General features: G+C 45.0%; 1 protein-coding gene across 3 annotated transcripts; it reads left to right on the top strand.

Annotated features, from left to right (window-relative positions):
• Positions 1–1,698: 1,698 nt before the first annotated feature.
• On the top strand, positions 1,699–11,242 carry LOC142215584 (perilipin-3-like). 3 transcript variants are annotated; one of them, XM_075283707.1, is made up of 8 exons: positions 1,699–1,747; positions 1,949–2,037; positions 5,099–5,294; positions 5,808–5,890; positions 9,022–9,307; positions 9,750–9,949; positions 10,050–10,157; positions 10,396–11,242. In XM_075283707.1, the coding sequence occupies exons 2-8, from the start codon at positions 1,981–1,983 to the stop codon at positions 10,747–10,749; spliced, it is 1,284 nt and encodes a 427-aa protein (XP_075139808.1). In that variant the 5' UTR covers positions 1,699–1,747; positions 1,949–1,980; the 3' UTR covers positions 10,750–11,242. The 3 variants fall into 3 exon arrangements, with proteins under 3 accessions (XP_075139808.1, XP_075139810.1, XP_075139809.1); XM_075283708.1 differs by lacking the exon at positions 1,699–1,747 and having other exon boundaries at positions 1,773–2,037; positions 10,050–10,154; XM_075283709.1 differs by lacking the exons at positions 1,699–1,747; positions 10,050–10,157 and having other exon boundaries at positions 1,772–2,037.
• Positions 11,243–21,644: the final 10,402 nt, after the last annotated feature.

Here is a 21,644-nt window from a genome sequence, read left to right as displayed (position 1 = left end):
CATTAATTTCAGGTTCTCCAATTCCATCGTCCATGTTGTACTCATATACTGTATTACCCTAGTTCCCAAAGACTGATCCAACTACCACACCATCGCCCTCCTGAACACTGACCTGAAACTGTTCACTAAAATTCTGGCCAATCACCTGAATGCTTAGCATCTCTCACTTATCGACAGGGACCGGGTGACTTTTGTCCCTTGCCATAAGAGAATTAGAATGGATTTTTTTTCTCCCTAACACATAGGAATAGCCTTCAGAAAGGCTATGCTTCTCCTCTTTGAAGTCTTTTCCACGTCGCAGTTCTGTAGATATCCCATTTATTTTTCAGTATGCTAATGAGTTTTCTTGCAGCAGTGGGGGCGTCCCCAGTGCTGCGAGAAACCTTTTTTTATGTAGATTGTGAGCTTTATATAGGGATAACAATGTACTTTTTTTTTTCCATTTAAGTATTTCTTTGTAGAATGGTGGCTGCAGTGCTAACCACTGAGCCACTGTGTTGCCCCATTGGGGGGATGTTTAGTATAGGTGATGTTCCATCTCTGGAAAATCTGAAAATGTGCCTGGGGCGGTCTGGATAAATATAGATTTTTTTGTAAAGTAAATAATATAAAAAATAGACGAGGGGAGGAAGGTTAGCTTAGTGTATAAATATCATTTTATCTCGGACAACTCCTTTAACCTGTGCTAGAACTTCTGAAATCTGAGGAGTTTTTTGGCTGCGGATTTTGAGGCAGAATCCACTGCCAAAACCAGCTTCCATTGACTTCAATGGGATCTGCTCACTTCTTTTTTCCGCTAGCTAGTAGCGGAAAAAGATGTGAGATGACCCTTCTTGCCGCGGATTCTGAATGAGCCACGGCACGAGGCTCCCTCCCAATTAGGTCGAATCATTTGGGCCTAATCCGGAGCGGAATGCCGGTGCAATGCCGCCGTGGCTAGCCGTGCAGAATGTTCCCCCGCAGAATGCAAATTCTGCCGTGTGAACATACCCTAAGCAGGATAATAATACGTCATTTTTGAAAGATCAGATCTCTCAAGTCCCAAATGAATGAGCCTGAATAGGAGCGTGTCTTGAGCCATGGCTGATTTAGCTGCGGAATACGAGGCAAGACAGGTCATGTCTCTTCTTTTTTCCGCTACTAGCTAGCGGAAAAAAAAAAAAAGCAAGCGGTTCCCATTGAATTCTTTTTTTGCAGGCGAATTTTGAGACGGATTTCCCTTCAAAATCTGTTCCAAAAAACTCTGTGTGAACATACCGCTTCTCTTTCCACTCCCTGAACAGTACGTTTTCCACAACATGCAAGAATTCTGGATGGCCCCATAAACAACATATATTTGGAGAGCAAGTACTATAGTCAATATCTCTTTACTTGGTCGCCATGTCACTGTGGTATCCCTTATCAGGATGCTAGAGTTTCGGGGGCCTACCAAGTATTAAGGCTCGGACAAGGATTCCAGTTGGACTATGCTTGCTGCTAACGCTGAGTTACAATAGTGTGAGGTATTATTTCCACGTCTCAGCAGGTTCGCCATGGGCACTGCCAGCAACTATCCCGCTTTTCTCTACATTTGCTAAATCTTCTTCAAAATCTAACGCTGACAAAGTGGCATCTCGCGACCCTTGGCCAGCCCGTCCCTCCAATAACCCCGCCCCTATCACGGCTGGAAACTGCGTGACGTCACCGCCTCTTTAAATAGTGGCCAAGCGTGAGCTAGTGAAGCGCGCCGGGGCTCAACATTTGGTTGGTGAGTGAAGGGCAGGCAGTGGGGACGCGGGGGTGACCTGTGCGAACGGGCTGAGGGCTCCGTTGTTCTCTCTTTTGGGTGGAGTAGCCCGTGTGTTTCTCTCAAGGCGGTACATGTGGTGCTCCTAGTGTCTTTGTAGTGGTGCCTTGCTTTGTGCGACTTTCACACTTAGTTTCTCTTTGTCCAGGTTTCCTTTCTAAGGTAATACATCTGCTGCAAGTGGGGCTGGCATCATGTCAGCAGATGAAATGGCTACTCGTGACCAAGTGGATGAGACTTCTGAGCAACAGGTGAGTTGGGGGTGACTGGACTTTGCCGTGCTGGGACACCCTCTTATCTCGCTTGGCAGCTGTGGGGCTTTATAACCTCTAATCGTGCAGATAGCAGATTGCCCTTTGTAGCTGAGGCCATATGATAGGCCAGATTACTTGTGGTTTATCTAAAATGTTGCTGTCAGTAGAAATAGATCTTTGTACAAAATTGATTGGTCTTGTGCATGGCTCAATTACCAGTGGTAGTGACAGATGTACTCAACTCCTTTATAACCTGTCTGCTGGCCTTGACTGACCTCAGGTGATGGGCTGAGCTGAATGTGACAGTATGTTAAGAGATGTCAATCCCATGCCCCAAACAGTACTTTTACTGGTGTGTGTAATGTATTCTGCTGACGCCCACTTAGAGCTCACACATCAAACTGTCTCCATACAGTGTATCCTGTTGTGGCCTCCACATGGTATAAAGCCCCATTGGTACTCCTGCACAGTATGCCACCTTGGTTCTCTCCTCTCAGTATGTACACCCTTAGTGGTATACTGGATATGTTAGTAGTCAAAAGAAAACTCTCTGGCTGTTGTATTGCATGAACAGCGGTTGGTAGAAAGTCTAGCTTTCCAACTACAGTCCCTCTTACATGGATGTATTACAGTAGTAGTGGCAGGGACTGGTGGTCATCCCAAATCATTAGTGCGGGCAGTGTGTGGCAAGCACACGAACCCCATTATAGTCTATGGGGTCCGTGTGCTTTTACAGCGCTTGCAATTGCATTTGTATTCCATCCAGGGGATCTCCATGTGGACTCTACTGGACAGAATACATATGCTAGTGTGAACCATTATAGTCTATGCAAGCACAGTGCTTGCAATTGCATTTTTATTCTGTTCAGGGGGTCTCCATGCCAAATCTTCTCTCGATGGAATGCAAAAGCAGATGTGAACAGGGCATTAGAAAGGCTATTCAGGCATACCTGATGTGGGGGTGTTCAAAGCACAGGGATACCACCCCCTGTGCTCAAAGATTAATTTATCAGAAAAATCAATTTTGGGAGAAAACAAATGGATCTCTTCAGCACAGTTACCATTGATAGACTCCCTTTTAAATGGGTTGTCCAGGCAAAAACAGACAACCCTTCTAACTTTTAAATCAACTGGGGTAATTGAGAGAGGAAAACAAAGGGAGGAAAAAATATGCTGACCAGGTCTCTTCCAGTGTTCCTCTGAGTGACTGCTGAGGCCAATCAGTGAATGGCATGTGATGTCACTACCTTTAACTTCACAATCCTCTTCCTGAGGCCTGTCCTCAGAACTCCAGAAGAGACCTGGGAGGAGCCACCAGAGCAGGAGGACACTGCATCGGGGACAGGTGAGTATGAATAATCTATTTTTGTTTCACAGGTTCTTGCTGCAGGGGAGCTTTAAATATGACTGCTAGAGATGAGCGGGTACTATTTGAAAAGGCAGTTTTGAATAGCATGTTCCCATAGGAATGAATGGTAGTGCTGGCACGAAGGGGGTTAAGCGGCAGGATGCCAGCTGCGTCCATTCATTCTTATGGGAGCGTGCTATTCGGAACTGCCATTCCAAATAGTACTCTCTTCTCTAATGTCTACAATTTACAGGCGCTGACATGAGGACCTTGTTTTAGAGGAGGAAAATAAAAATCTACTATGCACACGTTTGTATGCATGAAACCTGACACTTCCAGTACAATATTTAGAGCAGTACCTATTTGAAGAAGTTGAAACATTGGTGATGTGGCATTTACACTTGCGCTGCTGTCCACCCTTTGTGTTTTTGCCTAAATCCCTGGAAAATTTGATGTTTTTTTTTTTGCACTGTATAAAAATTGTCCAAGCAAAAAAAGCTTCACTGTGGAGAGGCTACATATGGATACCTGCAGTTCGCTTTAAAAAAAAAACCTCATTGAAATTAAAGGGGGTTGTCCCGTCACAAGGATCCTATCTATACTGCTTGTAAATGTGAATGTAAGACTTTTCCTAAATACATTGCTTCAGCAAAACTGCTTTGTTTGGCCACCATCTCACTTTATTCATTTTTTTTTTTTTTTTTTTTTTTTTTTTTTTTTTTTGTGGCCACAGCCCTGACCTGAGTCAAGTGATGTCTGCCTACTCTCAGGGGGGAGGGAGGAGGGGCTAAGTACATGGGAGTGAGCCTGGAGGGGGGTGGGGGGGGGTAGTTTACCCTTTGGGGGACAGGTGAAGCCAGCAACATCGGTATGCTTCTGCCCTGCATGAAGCCAGCAGCGGCAGAAGTGATGCTGCTATTCCAGGGCGGACGAGCGGAATAACAGCATCGCTTCTGCCGCTGCTGGCTTCATGTAGGGCAGAAGCATAGCGATGTTGCTGGCTTCACTTGTGCCGGCGTCTAACTCCCCGGCATCCGCTGTAATAGGCGGATGCTGGGGACTGTTAGATGCTGGCACAGGCACATCTCTATGCTTCTGCCCTGCATGAAGACAGCAGCGGCAGAAGCGATGCTGTTCCGCTCCAGGGTCACATATGCAAAGCCAAGCGGCGAGATGCCGCCGGCCCTGCGTGCAAGCTCATACACCAGTCTAGCCTTCACAATGCTAATACAGACCCGCAGGGTGTCGGGTCTGTATTCGCATTGTGAAGGGTAGACTGGTGTATGAGCACGCAGGGCCGGCGGCATCTCGCCACTTGGCTTTGCATATGTGACCCCGCCCACCAATGACGAGACAAAGCCGGAAGACAGAAGATTTTAGAGGAACGAAGATGGGTAAGTATGCGACATGGGAATACCCCTTAATGTCTTTAAACTGACTGCTGGCAAGCTGTCCCTAAGCAGTTGATTTAGGTGGAAACAAAGGGTGGACAATGGCACAAGCGTGAATGCTACATGGCTTGCAACCATGTATAGCTAGAGTAATTTGTGTGACTTTCTGTCACATGACTTTTATAGCGCAACTTGTGATATGTAATACACTAGACTTTGAGACTAGATGTGTTTGTAGCAAAATTTCACATTATGAGACTTCTTGGCGTGTTTGTTCTCTGATTCTGATCTACTGACTATTTTAACTTGTTTAAAACAGAATTTGGTGGAACGTGTTGCACATCTGCCTATGGTCAGCTCTGCATGTAGTGTGGTGAGTGCAGTCTACAACTCTACTAAGGATAGCCACCCATACATCCGCAATGTTTGTGATGTTGCCGAGAAAGGAGCGAAAACCTTAGCTGATGTTGCAGTAACTGGATCAAAACCTATTATAAGCAAACTGGAGCCACAGAGTAAGTGTATTAAAATGTAGATTTTGCATTAATTTGTCTGAGAAAGTTGAATCTCTTTAATCACTTCATGACTGGGGCTCTTCCCTTTTTTTTTTTTTTTTTTTAAATCTAAAAATGACTTTAAAATGGTAAAGCAGTAACACTATGATGTGGATGTTATTTCAACCCACAGTTAAAACACTGCTGATTACTGAATGTCAAGTCACATGCTGGATACCATGTTTATTTCTATTCAGTTATTTTATGAATGTATTACGCAGGACTTGGCTAGTCTATGGGCCATGCCATTCTACATTGTAGACTGGTTATCAACTAGTATAGGAACACTGCAAAAGGAACATGCTGGCTTTTCCCATGGTGGGACTATTAAAGGCTTGTTGACAAATTTTGAAGTCTATGTATATTAGAGGCCTGATTTCTGATTAAATAATTGTATAAAGCAAACACTTATTGAACTTGCATGTAGAAACTATAAATGGGGAAAAGACAAATTATCTGTTCCTTTCTTCTTAGTTGCTACTGCTAATGAACTTGCTTGCAAAGGTTTAGACAAACTGGAATCCACACTGCCTATTCTTCAGCAGCCAACTGAGAAGGTAATTTTTCTTGCTGTTACTCTAGCGCGTTCTACTATATTTTTCCATGTGCCAGCAAAATATTTGAGTATTACGGCAACACGTTTAACTCTCACCCAGAAAACTTTCCACAACTCTGAAGTATCTAATTTATTCCTACTAGATGTGCACTTACCAAAAACAGGAAGTGTCAGCATATTTGGTTTGGGTCAAGGGTTTTTTTTTAATTAAAAACAAACAAACTGGTCTTATCTGGCAACTCATTCACTTTAGCCTGTTGTATAAATAAGGCCTCTGGCAGCATTGCTTGACAGTAGGGGTGTGCCCTGAGATGCTCCAATTTATTCAACTTCTGGTAAAAATAACTGAATACAAACCAGAGCTCAAATATAATCTTGAGTTTCTTTATTACAACTGTTTACTAAGACATGTCTGGATTTGTGACCTATACCCTTCATTTGAAAGCAGAAGAGGACAATTGACTCCATTCCTTTTCTCCCCCCTAAGGGTAAGTTCACACAGAGGAAATGGTCGCTGGAACCATTTCCGCCTTGTGAACATTCCAAATGGCTGGCTGTGACAGGATGCCAAATGAATGGGCCTAAATGAGTGTCGAGTCGCAGCTGAATTTGCCACAGAATCTGTGACAAGATTGTGGCATCTCTCCTTTTCCGCTAGCAGGAAAAAAGTAAGCGGCTCCCATTGAAGTCAATGGGAGCCTTTTTTTGTAGGCTATTCTGTCAATCCACCTGCAAAAACTGTGTGGTAGCCCTAAGGATTCATTCCTCAAGTTGGCTGTTTGCTAGTTTTGACTCTTAAACTGCCATGTGTAAAATTTTACTCATTGGTTTAGGGCTAGAGATGAGCGAGTAGTATATCTAATACCATTATAGTCTATTGGGGGGAAGGAATGTTCCGGTTTCCATGGAAACCAAAGTTCGACACATTGGATCCTCCAAGTTCAGGAAGTAGCAGGATGAGCACAAGGAGGTTTTTGAATTGAATTCTATGGAACTTTCTTGTGTGGTATTCGACCGATACGAGTATTTGCTCGCATAGTAGTATTCGATCGAATACTTATTCGCTCATCTCTATTTAGGGCATGTTTACATATTGGATGAACTTCTAGACCTGTCCTATTTGTCTGAAAGGAGCACACTGTGGGGAAAAAAAACAGTTGTATGGAATAGACTTTCTGTTGCAGAAAGTGTGTGTGTGTGTGTGTGTGTGTGTGTGTGTGTGTGTGTGTGTGTTAAATCTTATTTGTGCTACCATGTTATAACATCTGTATTACAGTAAGAACTCAGTCTCACCGTTAGAGTGGTCACAGCACCATTTTACAACAAAAATATCAGAAAATTGTGTATCATATGTTGTTTTTTTTTATGCCCCTCCCCTAGTGTTCAATTTCTTACTATGTACATTCTCATAACATTTACATGGCTGAAGTTGCTTTTAATATGCAACTTATTTGCTAAACTGCACAATAGCAGATTGGGCATGGCCATACACTAGAACTGTTTGTTAAGCAGATGTGCCATGGGAGAATAATGCATGTAATGGCAGCATTTATTCTTACACTTTAACCCTCTTCCTGTACCATGACTTGTACCATAACTGTATGGGCGAGAACTTCACACACCATGACTTGCTAATGGCACCCCCATTGGGGGGACGACTCTATTGTGGAGTTAACGTGGATGCCACAATCTATCATGACATGGTATCTAAAAGTTTCCATGATATGGTACCAGACTGTCAGCAGAAGATCACTGGTTCAAGTCCCCTTTGAGACAAAATAAAACGTTCTCCTGCCCCCACAGAGGTATTAAAATACAAAATACCCCTCTTCCCATGTAAAAAACTATATTATATTTACATTTATAACTTTACTCTACCCCAAAGTGTACCAATAAAAACAGACTTTCCTGCAAAAAGCTCTTAACAGCTTTCAACAGAAAATTGTTATGCCCCTTGAAGATGGCAATTCAAAAACTACTACCATAACTTTACCCATGGACTTATATTCTACAAAATTAATAACTCGTACAATAAAATATAACTTGCAATCTATTCTAGATTTTTTTTTATTTCTAATTACCCAAAAGTTAATAAAATGGTCAACTATAGGCACCCTAAAAATGCTGTCTGCAAAAAAAAACCCTGATAAGGATACAGAATCATAACCCCCCCCCCCCCCCCCCAAACTACAGCTTATAAGATACACTGGCCAGACCATTTTATCAAATTTGTATCTGGATACACACAGGTTTAGAGTACAAACAAGAACCAGAAGTGAATACTTCCTACACATGCACACGCATAATCAGGAGCTACTGTGAAAATGAGGTACCCAAACCCACCCATGCAAAGCTAATACTTGCTTTTTGCAATCTGCTGTGCTTTCAGATCTTGAAAAATGCTAGTTACTGTCTTCAAAACGAGTCCAACTTCTAGGGAATTTGATTTTTAATGGCAGATCAGGGGCTCGGCAAACATGACATGGCAACTAAATCTGCATTCTAGAAGCCACACAGTGCTTCTTTGACTCTGCACCTTGCTGGATGCCCAAGAAGCAGGTTGTACCCTTGATACCCCAATTAACAATCTTATGTGGGTATAAACTGCTCATCCGGCACACAATGTGGATTCTGGATTAGAGATTTAGACAGGTTTTTGGACATAGTGCTGCTTATGTAGAGCACTTGAAATGCCAGTTTTGTGGATTCCCCTGACTTTGTAAACTGCATTTCCTCAAACTTTATTCAGGAGGGTCCTCTTAAAGGGTTAAAAATCCTCAGCACTTCAGTACAGGAAACAGTGCAGTGTAATGAACAGTGTGGTAACTCACCCAGCATATTCATCTTATCCAGTCACTGAATAAGTCCACAGACTGGTCATGTGTGAAAACGGGTCTGTCCCAGCAGCTACAAGTGCTTTGTTTTTGTACTAGTCTGAGCATAACAGGTCCTCATAGTTACATGTGAAGTGACTGGTTGCTGTGTGCATCAGCAGGTGAGTCTTTTGATCAATTGACCAACTGGGAGCTTTAAGTTGCTGAACAAAGTGAAGAATGCCCTGTGCTAAATGGGACTGAAGTTTGATTGAAGTGGGGAAAACTTATATCTTTTTATTTATATTTTTTTCTTCAGGTTGTATCGAATACAAAAGAGCTGGTGACTGGAGCATGTGATGCAGTAGTTGGTGTTGTGACCAACACTGTGACTGGTGCCCGTAACACTGTCACAAGTGCAGTATCTGGTGTAATGGGCTTGGCAGCTGGTGCAGTACAGGGAAGCATGGATGTGACTCGATCTGTAGTCTCAACAGTAATGGATACTCAAGTAGGGCAGCTTGTCACCAGCAGTCTGGATACAGTGTTGGGAAAATCTGAAGAGTGGGTCGATCATTACCTTCCTATGACAGATGAAGAGCTATGTAAGTAACTAGATTGATCCAGTCACTCTACTACCTGGTGTTTCTAATTGATTTAACTTTATTGGCTTGCTATTACAGCTGCACTTTTATTCATGTTTGAGTAAAGCCATGTAATTCTGGCTTTAGTCACTTTCATTGGTATAAAAAATGGCACATTAACATGAGGAAAAGACTTGGCGGTAAGTCGTTCCTTGTAAATGTTGGGCTCTTACTGCAAACCACAACAGAAAAACAAAGCACTTTCAGATGTTTTCTTGGTTTGCATATGCTAATCTGATATAATTCCCCCCCCCCCCCCCCCAAATCTGGTTACCACAATGTGATGCAACTTGGCAGCCGTATAAATTTAGTTGTTGTAGTTCTGTGATTCTTTTCCATAAGTTATCTATATACAGTAATCACATTTATGTGTTTTTTTTGTTTTTTTTTTTTTTCTTCATAGCTCAGCTTGCTGCAACTGTGGAGGGTTTTGAAGTAGCTCCTCTACAACAACAAAAGGAACAACAAAGTTACTATATTCGTTTGGGTTCTTTGTCCTCTCGTCTCCGTCACCGTGCATACCAACATTCTTTGGGCAAGATGAGGAATGCCCAGATCAGCACTATGGAGACTCTGGCTCAGCTGCACCAAACCATTGACCGGGTAGGATACTGTGAGCCATTGGAATATAAATATTTTATGTTCATATCTTGTTTTATAGTTGCAAAAATTATTTTTTTTTTTTTTTAACTTTCCAATAAAGCTGGAGACTTTTAAACAAAGTGTTCATGGTGGCCAAGAGAAACTGCAGCAACTGTGGCTGGAATGGAGTGGCAAGTCAGGAACTGGATTAGTTGATGGTGAACAGGTAGTGTGAAGGTTGAATTGCTAATAACAAAATGTATTAACTAGATTACCTTTGTTCTATTTGGATGGAACAAGTAGTGCATGTTTCAGATCCTTCACCTCTTACCTATCCCAGTTACATCTCTGACTCTACAACCAGTCAAAGTGGTTTTTTTTTTTTGTTTTTTTTTTATGCATGTGTATTAAACTGCATGAACACAAACTGTAAAAGTAGAAGGGTTAATCTGTTAACTTTGTTGTAGGCACTGGATTCTCATGTGTTAATCATGACCCGTACACTGACCAAGCAACTACAAACTACTTGTTTTACTCTGGTATCTGGTGCGCAAGGCCTGCCAGCTAACATACAGGACCGAATGCAACAACTACGGCAAACTGCTCAAGATCTGCATTCTTCTTTTGCTTCTGTTGACTCACTTGGAGATGTTTCTGCAAGTATTCTGACACAAAGCCGAGAACGAGCCATGAAAGTCCATGACTATGTGAATGAACTTTTAGGCTATGTAGTTGCAAACACTCCCTTAACGTGGTTGGTGGGTCCATTTGCCCCCCAGCTGGTTGAAATGAGTGAAGAGCAACCTGAAAAGATACAATAAGTGATAATGAAGCCCTAAATATTTGCACTTTGCTTTGGAGGCGTGACTCCTGCATTCTGGCATCTTAGACTGCTTTAGAATTATACTTGGATAATGTGCTAAACTTTTGTATTTCTCTGTAGTTATGCCAAAGTTTATAAAAATCTGTGCTCTGCAGTTGGTCTTTCTGAAATCTGTTAAAGTCTCCCTCTGGTGTAGACAGATGTCACTCAGATTTCCCAGGCGTCTTTTTGTTTCTCAGGCCCTTTCACTCGGGCAATCTTCACCTAAACTACTAGCTGTTAGCTCATTAGTATTCACTGCACTGTGATGGTGACTATTAATGAGGCAATTGCTAGTGTATTCCTCCACTGCAGTTTAACAAGCAATGTACTGGCTTAGTTACAATACACTATGCAGGGAAAGAAAAAAAAAAAACTATCAAAGTTTGGATCACATTGGAAATGCACGCAAAAAACAAACTGATGTAACAGTTAATTTCATTAAAATAAAATCTGGAGTTGATGGCACCAGACTGATAAATCTGCACTGCTGATTTGATGAGAGCACACGAGAGGTTAAGACACCCCCCGTTTTTTTTTCTTTGTTTTCTCCCCCCCCTTTCCTTCATCCAACTGGGTTGAGGTAAGATTAACTGACTGATGCTATTCCTCAATCTGCTCAGTCCTGTAACCATTTTAAGAGTTGGGTTTTTGTTTGGAGCAGGTTACTCCATCCCTATTTGGCTGTATTTCAGGTGTACAAGGAAGCCTCTAATTCTAATATTTTCGATGGCTTACATCTAGGCTGTACTTTGTGGCCCAGACTTCAGGAGGGGTTATTTTATTTTAAATCTTATTTTATTAAGAGAAAAAGGTTTTACAATATATGCAGAAGGGGGGGAGGGAAGGAACCAATACAACACTGGGTAAAGATGGGGGGAGCGTAGAAACACCACCTCTCTTCAAATCAAAGTTATGAACAAAACATATATGAAATACGCAGTTACATATTAACACAGGGTAAAGTTAAAGACAGGAGAAGGGAGAGGGAGCAAGTAAAAGAGGGGGAAGGGAGAGCACAGAAAAACAAAAATTCACAACAAGAACAATATACCTGGGTAAATTTCAGAGCTGCATAAATCAGAGGCAAAATGTGTCAAGTCACCGCAGGTAATAGCTATCAGGCACACCAAAGAGAGGAACATAATACCAGCTAAAACTAGTGGGCAGTCAGGGAGCTGAAGCGGGAAAGGTCTGGGGCTGAGCGGGAGGCAGGCCTCCTAGATTCCATATGAGAGGACCAGAGAGACTACTTGGAGTGAAAACTAAGGATAGTGGGTTTTTTTTTTTTTTTTGTTTTTCCTGGCTAGCATACGCTCAAGGGTGAAGGCTAAGTCAATATGATGGATCAATTCACTAATGGTTAGGCAAAGTGTGGACTTCCATTGACGGGCAATCATAGATCGGGTTGCCAGCACTATTTGTCCCAACACTACCTGCGTGCCTGAAGGACAAAGGCCAGTGTTGAGAAAACAAAGAGCTAGGCTAGGGGAAGGATGTATGACAAGGCCAGCAATGGAGGACATGAAGCAAAACTCTGCCAACTAAAATTGGAGGACAGTTCCACCATAAATGAACCCACGCCACCGCATCCTCTCCAGCAGAGCCTTGAAAAGGAAGGGTCTACATGTGGCAGTTGAGTAGGAATCCTGTACCAGTGTAACATTATCTTTAGGACCGTCTCCCAATGTAGCTTCTTCCCCCCCCCCCCCCCCCCCCCCCCCCCCCCAAAACCCACTAGCCTCATACCATTCTGTCAAGGAGATGGGTCTGGCAAGATCCGCTTCCCAGCGGAGCAGGTGAAAAAGCTTGACCTGCCCAGCGGGGACAGAGAAAATTATAGAATGCGGAGGTCCCCCCTTTTACAGGTGAAGTCTGATTCCACAGTCACAAGGTTAGTCTAGGAAAAATAAGTGGTGAGGGTCCATTGCAAATATTTGAAAAAGTCGTTTTTAGGGAGGTGGAATTCATCTTGTAAAATGGAAAAGGATTTACTCTTCAGAGTACAAGTAGGCGATTTTACGGATGCCTATAGAATCCCAACCAGGGAGGCTGGAGGAGGAAGGCGGTCATGTAGAGTAGCGGTAACTTGCTCAGGGGAGCCAGGTCTTCCCTAGAAGTATGGGACAGAAAATAGCACCACACCACCATTGAGGCCTTAATACTAAGCAGGGGGTGGTTGTACGGGCGAGGGACCAAGGTGCTTGGGGCGCAGAATACTTAGAAGTGGGGCATCTAACAAACATAATTCTAATTTAGACCAGTGCCATTTTGAAGTCTCATCCCAACCTACCTTAAGCTGTTCCAAGACCGACGCAATAAAATATTTCTTATCTGGGATGCCCGCACCCCCGCTAGCCCATGGCCTAGACACAACGTTGAAGTGAACCCTAGATTTCTTACCCTCCCATATAAAATTAGAAGGGAGGAGCTAGGGGAAGATAGGACCAAAATGACGATATCGGCATACAGACCAATTTTATGTTGTTGACGGCTCACAACCATACCCTCAATAGCAACATCTGCTCGAATGGACTCTGCCAGGGGCTCCATCACCAAGGCAAATATAATGGGGGAAAGGGGGCAGCCCTGATGGGTCCCATTCGAGGAAGGGATCGGATAGGAAACCTAAGGAGAGCACACGGGCCGAAGGCCAGGAGTAAAGAGCAAGAATAGCAGACTTAAAGACAGGGCCCACACCAAATCTATCCAAAATACTATCAAGATAGCTCCAGTGGACCCTGTCAAAAGCCTTTTCGGCGTCCAAGAGCAGGGAAGGAGCACCCTCTCTTTCGGCCTTCTGTATAAGGTCTATAAACCTCCGCGTGCCGTCCGGGGCCTGCCTACCAAACACAAATCCCACCTGATCGGATTTGATCAATTGAGAGAGGAGGTAGAGTAGACGTTCAGCAAGAATTTTAGCATATAATTTGACATCGATATTCAAAAGTGAAATAGGCCTGAAATTAGCCGGTATGGTAGGAGACTTACCTGGCTTCGGAAGAGTGGTAGCATGATAGCATCTCCTCCGGAAAACGTTGTTTCTCCGCCGCCCTCCTGAACAATCCCAGAAGATGAGGAGACAAGACATCTACAAATTTCTTGTAATAGATCCCCGAGAAGCTATCAGGGCCCGGGGGACTTCATCGGTTTCAGTGAGGCTATGGCCTCCTGTTCTTCCAGCAAAGTAATAGGTGTGGCCAGAGATTTGGATTGTTCAGGAGAGAGACGAGGAAAAGACACTGAATCTAAAAACCCATTGATCTCGTTTTGAGTGGGCTGATAAGTCTGGCAATCCTCTCTAAGGTTGTACAAGGACTTATAATACAGGCGAAATTGGTCCGCAATAAGTTGGGGGTTAACAATCCTATTTCCTTGTTGATCTAAAAGATAAGCGATAAAGGATTTGGGCTGGGATTGTTTAATTTTACTAGCTAAAAAGGCACTAGCCCTGTTGTTATGAACATAGGCCTGGCATTGGAAACGTTTGAAAGCCAGGTCTTGCTGAACAAAATAGTCAACGGCACCTGGGATTCCCAGCCAGTCTCCCACGCTGGTACTTGCCAGGCCTTAAGCTGCTTGGCGGCTGCGAAGTGACGATGGCAGGCATACTCAGCTTAGAATGACCGCTGACAAGAAATTATGTAATTTGATACTTTTTGTAAAAAAGGTAGACGGAGAACGCCTAAAAGCCCAGAGACAAAATCGTCAACGGCACCTGGGATTCCTAGCCAGTCCCCCACGCTGGTACTTACCAAGCCTTAAGCTGCTTGGCAGCTGCAATCTGACAAGGGCACGCATATTCAGCTTAGAATGACCGCTGACAAGAAATGATGTAATTCGATACTTTTTGTAGAACAGGTGGACGGAGAACGCCTAAAAGCCCAGAAACAAATACCTCAACGGCACCTAGGATTCCCAGCCAGTCTCCCACGCGGTTACTTGCCAGGCCTTAAGCTGCTTGGCGGCTGCGATCTAACGAGGGTAGGCGTATTCAGCTTAGAACGACCGCTGACAAGAAATGATTTCATTCAATACTTTTTGTAGAACAAGTGGAAGGAGAACGCCTAAAAGCGTAGAAACAAATACATCAACGGCACCTAGGATTCCCAGCCAGTCTCACCACGCTGGTACTTGCCAGGCCTTAAGCTGCTTGGCAACTGTGATCTGACGAGGGCAGGAATATTCAGCTTAGAATGACTGCTGAGAAGAAATGATGTAATTCGATACTTTTTGTTGAACAGGTGGACAGAGAACGCCTACAAGCCCAGAAACAAAATTGTCAACGGCACCTAAGATTCCCAGCCAGTCTCCCACGCTGGTACTTGCTAGGCCTTAAGCTGCTTTGCGGCTGCGATTTGACGAGGGCAGGCATATTCAGCTTAGAATGACCACTGACAAGAAATTATTTTATTCAATACTTTTTGTAGAACAGGTGTACGGAGAACGCCTCAAAGCCCAGAAAAAAAATTGTCAATGGCACCCATGATTCAGAGCCAGTCTCTCATTCTGGTACTTGCCAGGACTTAAGCTGCTCGGCGGCTGTGATGTGACGAGGGCAGGCGTATTCAGCTTAGAATGACCGCTGACAAAAACTGATATAATTCGATATTTTTTGTAGAACAGGTGGAAGGAGAACGCCTAAAAGCCCAGAAACAAAAAAGTCAAAAGCACCTGGGAATCCCAGCCAGTCTCCCACGCTGGTACTTGCTAGGCCTTAAGCTGCTTGGTGGCAGCGATCTGACGAGGGCAGGCATATTCAGCTTAGATTGACCGCTGACAAGAATTGATGTAATTCGATACTTTTTGTAGAACAGGTGGACGGAGAACGCCTAAAAGCACCAAAACAAAAAAGTCAACAGCACCTGGGATTCCCAGCCAGTCTCCCACGCTGGTACTTGTCAGGCCTTAAGCTGCTTGGCAGCTGCGGTCTGACGAAGGCAGGCATATTCAGCTTAAAATGACCGCTGACAAGAAATGATGTAATTCAATACTTTTTGTAGAACAGGTGGACGGAGAACGCCTAAATGCCCAGGAACAAAATAGTCAACAGCTCCTGGGATTCCCAGCCAGTCTCCCATGCTATTACTTGCCAGGCCTTAAGCTGCTTGGCAGCTGCGATCTGACGAGGGCAGGAATATTCAGCTTAAAATGACTGCTGACAAAAACTGATATAATTCGATAATTTTGTAGAATAGCTGGAAGGAGAACGCCTAAAAGCCCAAAAACAAAAAAGTCAAAAGCACCTGGGATTCGCAGCCAGTCTCCCACGCTGGTACTTGCTAGGCCTTAAGCTGCTTGGTGGCAGCAATCTGATGAGGGCAGGCATATTCAGCTTAGAATGACCGCTGAGAAGAATTGATGTAATTCGATACTTTTTGTAGAACAGGTGGACGGAGAACGCCTAAAAGCCCAGAAACAAAATCATCAACGGCACCTAGGATTTCCAGCCAGTCTCCCACGCTGGTATTTGCCAGGCCTTAAGCTGCTTCGCGGCTGGGATCTGACGAGGGCAGGCATATTCAGCTTAGAATGACCGCTGACAAAAACTGATATAATTTGATATTTTTTGTAGAACAGGTGGAAGGAGAACGCCTAAATGCCCAGAAACAAAAAAGTCAAAAGCACCTGCGATTCCCAGCCAGTCTCCCACGCTGGTACTTGCCAGGCCTTAAACTTCTTGGCGGCTGCGATCTGGCAAGGGCAGGCATATTCAGCTTAGAATGACCGCTGACAAAAACTGTTATAATTAGAGATGAGCGAACAGTGTTCTATCGAACTCATGTTCGATCGGATATTAGGCTGTTCACCATGTTCGAATCGAATCGAACACCGCGTGGTAAAGTGAACCATTACTCGATTCCCCTCCCACCTTCCCTGGCGCCTTTTTTGCTCCAATAACAGCGCAGGGTAGGTGGGACAGGAACTACGACACCGGTGACGTTGAAAAAAGTAGGAAAAACCCATTGGCTGCCGAAAACATGTGACCTCTGATTTAAAAGAACAGCGCCGCCCAGATTCGCGTCATTCTGAGCTTGCAATTCACCGGGGACGGAGGTTTCCGTCCATTTAGCTAGGGCTTAGATTCTGGGTAGGCAGGGACAGGCTAGGATAGGAAGGAGAAGACAACCAACAGCTCTTGTAAGAGCTAAATTCCAGGGAGAAGCTTGTCAGTGTAACGTGGCACTGACGGGCTCAATCGCTGCAACCCAGCTTTCCCCGGATCCTGAATGGAATACACTGACAGTTTATTCCCGTATACCCTATATATACCCCTGTTCTGTCCTCCCTATGTGTGTGGGGTATAGGTTGACAGGCAGCTAAACTCCTTCCCAGTAACTCATGCACTCTGGAGAGGTGTCCAAACTTTGCTTTTATTACAAGGGATAGGGTGAAACTGGGGAACAGAAAACAGTACATTGCAGTTACAATGGGCATGTGGTAATCTTCCATGACACAAACTGTGTATGTATTACTATGGCAGACATACATGTGACAATCTTCTATGACATGGCTATGCAGGCATTACTATTACATAACAGCACACTATGACACAAACTATACATGTATCTTGCTGGAAGGAACATCAGATATGTAACATTGTGGTAATGGGGAGGTAATAGACATCTATGAGGCGTATGGTTACATGTGGTCTGGAATGGGAGTTGGGTCTGGCTCAATGAGCATGGTCTACTAGCTAGAACAACTACATATAGAAATTATGCTAGGGAGTGTGGAAACATAACAATATATGTAATACATGAAGGTATAGTGCTGGGTATAGCTATTACATACCAACGATGCTACTTAAGGCCCAAGTCTTGGAGAAGGTATAAGATGGTGTGGCAGGGTCCATGCCTGAAGTGAAAAAGACTAACTACAGTGTAGCCTGGTGACAACACCAAGTTGTGGGCGGGAACTACGGTGACTCTAGTGGGACACATAAAAAAGGTATGGTAGTTTGTAATTTGCACAATGACCACTAGATGGAGCTATGACAGGTAATATGAGATACCTGCTGGAGGCATAACACTCCCTGCCTGGTACCCGAGGGTACCACACTAAGATGTCTCTGGGGAGAACCGTGAGATTGAATCAGTCACTGATCTGAAGAGAGGTCTAGGTTCACTTTGCCTGTAATCCTCGGGTTCCATTTTCTGGGCTTTCCCACCTTCACTTGGGAACATTCTGGTCGCCAGTCCCAGAGGCTCTTCATTTCTCTTGGACTGAGAGTCTTTTGGAAGATCCATGTTGTCAACTCTCGTGTTGGGTTGGCTGGCTTGCGACTTGTTCCTTGCCTGTAAAGTACGGGTATATTGTAGCCCCCACTTTTACCAGAAGGTAACTGCCAAGTTCTGCACTCGCCGCCATAGGTTTTTGCATAACAACTTCCAGACAGGGAGCTTGGTAGGGCGTTTGGGCCCAAGCGGCACATTGGAAACTGTTGTGGTGACTGTGGAAACTTGAGGCCGAATCTTTGAGTCGGATTCTGGCTCTAGTTGTCCGCGTGGGTCTTCATAAGGGGGGCTATTCGTTGGGTCGTGAAAGACTGTTGACTCTCTACCTCTTTGGGGTCTATCGTTCGCGTAGACGTAAGGTCTCATAGTCTCGTTGTGGCTGTAGCCTGATGTCATTTCTGTTGGGGGTGAAGTCACCTCTGTGCGGCCGTGCTCTAGTCGCTGGTTCATGAATGAGGGGAGACGTCCCTTCCTTTCTGGTTTCTTTTGAGAGTTGGATCCGGGTGAAAGAGAACACTTTGGTGTCTGATCTCTATTGTTGGGGAGATGGCCTCCCCATGGCCTGAGAGGTGGCGGTGCAGCTCTACTATTTGTTATGTCAGTCCAGGTAGCTGCAACGGGGCTAAGGGATAGCAGTAGGGAATCTCGCCCTGCACTACTCCCACTAGCTATCCCGGTCCCTGCCTCACGGGTGTGGGTCGGCTGTACTCAGGCTAAGCCTGACCCCGACAGCTCCTCTCTCACTGATTCCGTAGGCCTAGAGGGAAGTGGGAGAAGGAATGCCCTATAAGACCTCTAGGGACTGGAGACTAAAGGGGGTCACCCCTAACGAACAAATGAAGCTGCTACTGACAGGGACTGACAAGGGTGTGCGCTGACTAACAACACAAGCAGCACACAGGAAAAATGTGGGAAAGGATTCCCCCAAACCAATATGGGAAGGAACCTTACACTAGGAAACAAACACAGGGAAACTGAGTAGAAATCAAAGGATAAGGCAATTCACTCACACAGTCAATTATACACAGAGGGAGGATCGGTGAACACAGAAGGGAAAACACACAAACCAACTCGTTCACCCAAACCTCCCAAAAACCAACCACGGAACTTCCTCTATCCCAGAACACCACCTACTCCTCCTGCTAAGGCCTAGCTCTGTAAAAGCGACACTCAGCACAGAACCATGGGAGGCATGGGTTTAAATACAGAGTAGAGACCACTCCTCCCAGGTGCAAATGGGAGGACAGACTAATCAACCAGGAGATAAAGCTGCCTACCATCAGTGCGCACGTGCAAGTCAGAAGGTGTGCACCAATACTCACGACAGGACAACCCCGCAGCGCCAGGATGCCACCCCAGACACTGCGCAGCCAAAAACTCCCCAGGTAAGAAAAATAGAAAGTAAAGAACCTAAATACTCCTAACACTATTTGTTTCACGTTTGAAGGAAACTTCCTCCATTATCTTTAAGAAGGTTTTGTCTCTATTGGAGGGCATTACCTTATCATCTTCTTTAGTCTCTTGGGGGATCATACACCCCAAGTGGCCCGTACCTTTGTTGCAGGAACAGTTTGTGACTTCTGTTGGTTCAGGGTGAGTTATGCTAGCGGGCTCCTCTTTTATGAGGCACCTATTGGGGCATGGTTGGGAAGGAGGTGGGGGTCCGACCTCCAATAAGTTTGTGTAGAGAGCGTTCACTGTAGTTGATGCGTGCACAGCTTCTAGGCAAACGTTGCCCGTAATGACCCACCCTAGGTCAAGCTTCTGAGCATATGGGGAATCGTGAGGGCCGTTTATTTGTTCTCTCACCTTGTGGATCCTTATGATGTCTCTTCCAAGCAGGAGCACTATCTGAGCCTCTGGGTCCAAGGCAGGGATGAGGGGTGCTATGGGTTTGAGATGCTCATGGCATAGCGCTGCCTCCGGTGTAGGGATTTCTTCCCTGTTGTTGGGAAGATGGTTGCACTCGATCAGAGTAGGTAGAGGTAAGGATGTCTCGCCATCAATAGATTCGATTTGGTAGCCGGTGACTCTTCTTCCTGTTTCTTTACTCACACCTGAACATGTCTTGAGTGAATATGAGAAGCTGTGTCCCTCAATTTTGAACATGTTGAAGAAGGATGAGCTCGCAAGTGACCTGTTGCTTTGTTCGTCGAGGACTGCATATAGCTTTGCCGCCTTCTCCTTGTAGCCAATGGGATAAACTGTAACGAGACAGATCTTGGAGCAAGATCTATCGTTAAGCCCTCTCCCACAGACTTGGGTGCACTGGGTTGTCACTTCAGGAGGTGTCATCTCTACCTCCTCCCCGCCATGCTCTGTGCCCAGGTCTGAGGGTGTGAGAGTCCATGGCGCTGGCCCTGGGTGTAAGGCTGTATTGTGCTCTCTGCTGTCACATTCTGCACATTTGATGTTGGCTGTACAGTCTTTTGCAAGATGGGAAGCTGATGCACAGCATTTGTAGCAAATGTGATTCTCCTTGAGGAAGGCATTGCGATCTTCAATGGACTTCTCTCTAAACCCTCTGCATTTTAGCAGTGCATGAGGCTTCTTGTGCAGAGAGCATTCTCTGCATGGGTCTTCTGTTGAGGTCTCTACAGTGCGGTAAGTTTCACGTGAGGAGTTTGCGGGGAACACGTTGGTTTTGTATGCAGCAACCGGTATGTCTTTTGAGTCGCCGATCGCTGCAGGTTTACCAGTTCTGAAATAGGTGGTGTCAAGGGCTGCGAGGTCGAAGCTGGGGTCATTTCTAGCCCTCGTTTGTTGACGCACAAAGTCTACGAAGAAGGAGAAAGGAGGGAATGGAACTTTATGTTGTTGTTTGTACTTAGAACCTTGGTTGATCCACCTCTCTTTTAGATTATAAGGCAGCTTCTGGACATGGGGGTTGATGCCACGTGCCGTGTCTAAGAGCGCAAGGCCTGGCAGGTCTCCACTAACTTTGGCAGATTGGAGCTCTAACAGTAGGTCCGTCAATTCCCTCAGCTTATGGAGGCCTTTGTTGGTAATTTTGGGGAAGGCGTCAATCCTCCTGAAGAGTGCATTCTCTATCGCTTCTGGTGCGCCGTAACACTCTTCGAGTCTCTCCCATATCATGCTCAACCCGGTGCTTGGGTACCTGACGTTGATGTTTCTGAGGCGTTTAGCGTGCTCTGCTGATTCGTCCCCTAGCCATTTGACCAGGAGGCCCACCTCTTCTCTTGCCGACAGACCTAGACCTTTAATGGTGTCTTCAAATGAGGCTCGCCAGGCTCTGAAGTTCTCGGGACGGTCATCGAACTTTGTGAGTCCTTTGGTTACCAGTTCACGTCGCGTGAAGAACTGGTAAAAGCTAGGCGCCGTAGGATCTGGGGGTGCCACTTCTGGAGTGGAGCCGTTGAGTAGGGGATGTGGTGGGCCGTAGCCGATTGAGAATGTGTTGTTTCTGTAGTAGCCGGCATCTTCCCGTTCTCTCTTAAGAGATATGACCGCGCTGTGGGCATTTTTCACTTTGGGTACAGGCTGTGTTGGGAGCCGGTGGTAAGCTGAAGGTGTTTGTTGTGTGAAGGGATCTGGCAGGGACACATCAACCGGGTGGTCTCAGTCTCTGGACCAGTGTGCAGAATGCTTTCTGGTT

The sequence above is a fragment of the Leptodactylus fuscus genome, chromosome 1, assembly GCF_031893055.1.
Source record: "Leptodactylus fuscus isolate aLepFus1 chromosome 1, aLepFus1.hap2, whole genome shotgun sequence".
NCBI lineage: Eukaryota > Metazoa > Chordata > Amphibia > Anura > Leptodactylidae > Leptodactylus > Leptodactylus fuscus.
The sequence above is the reverse complement of the archived record's forward strand: the minus strand, read 5'-3'. Positions and strand labels throughout refer to the sequence as shown.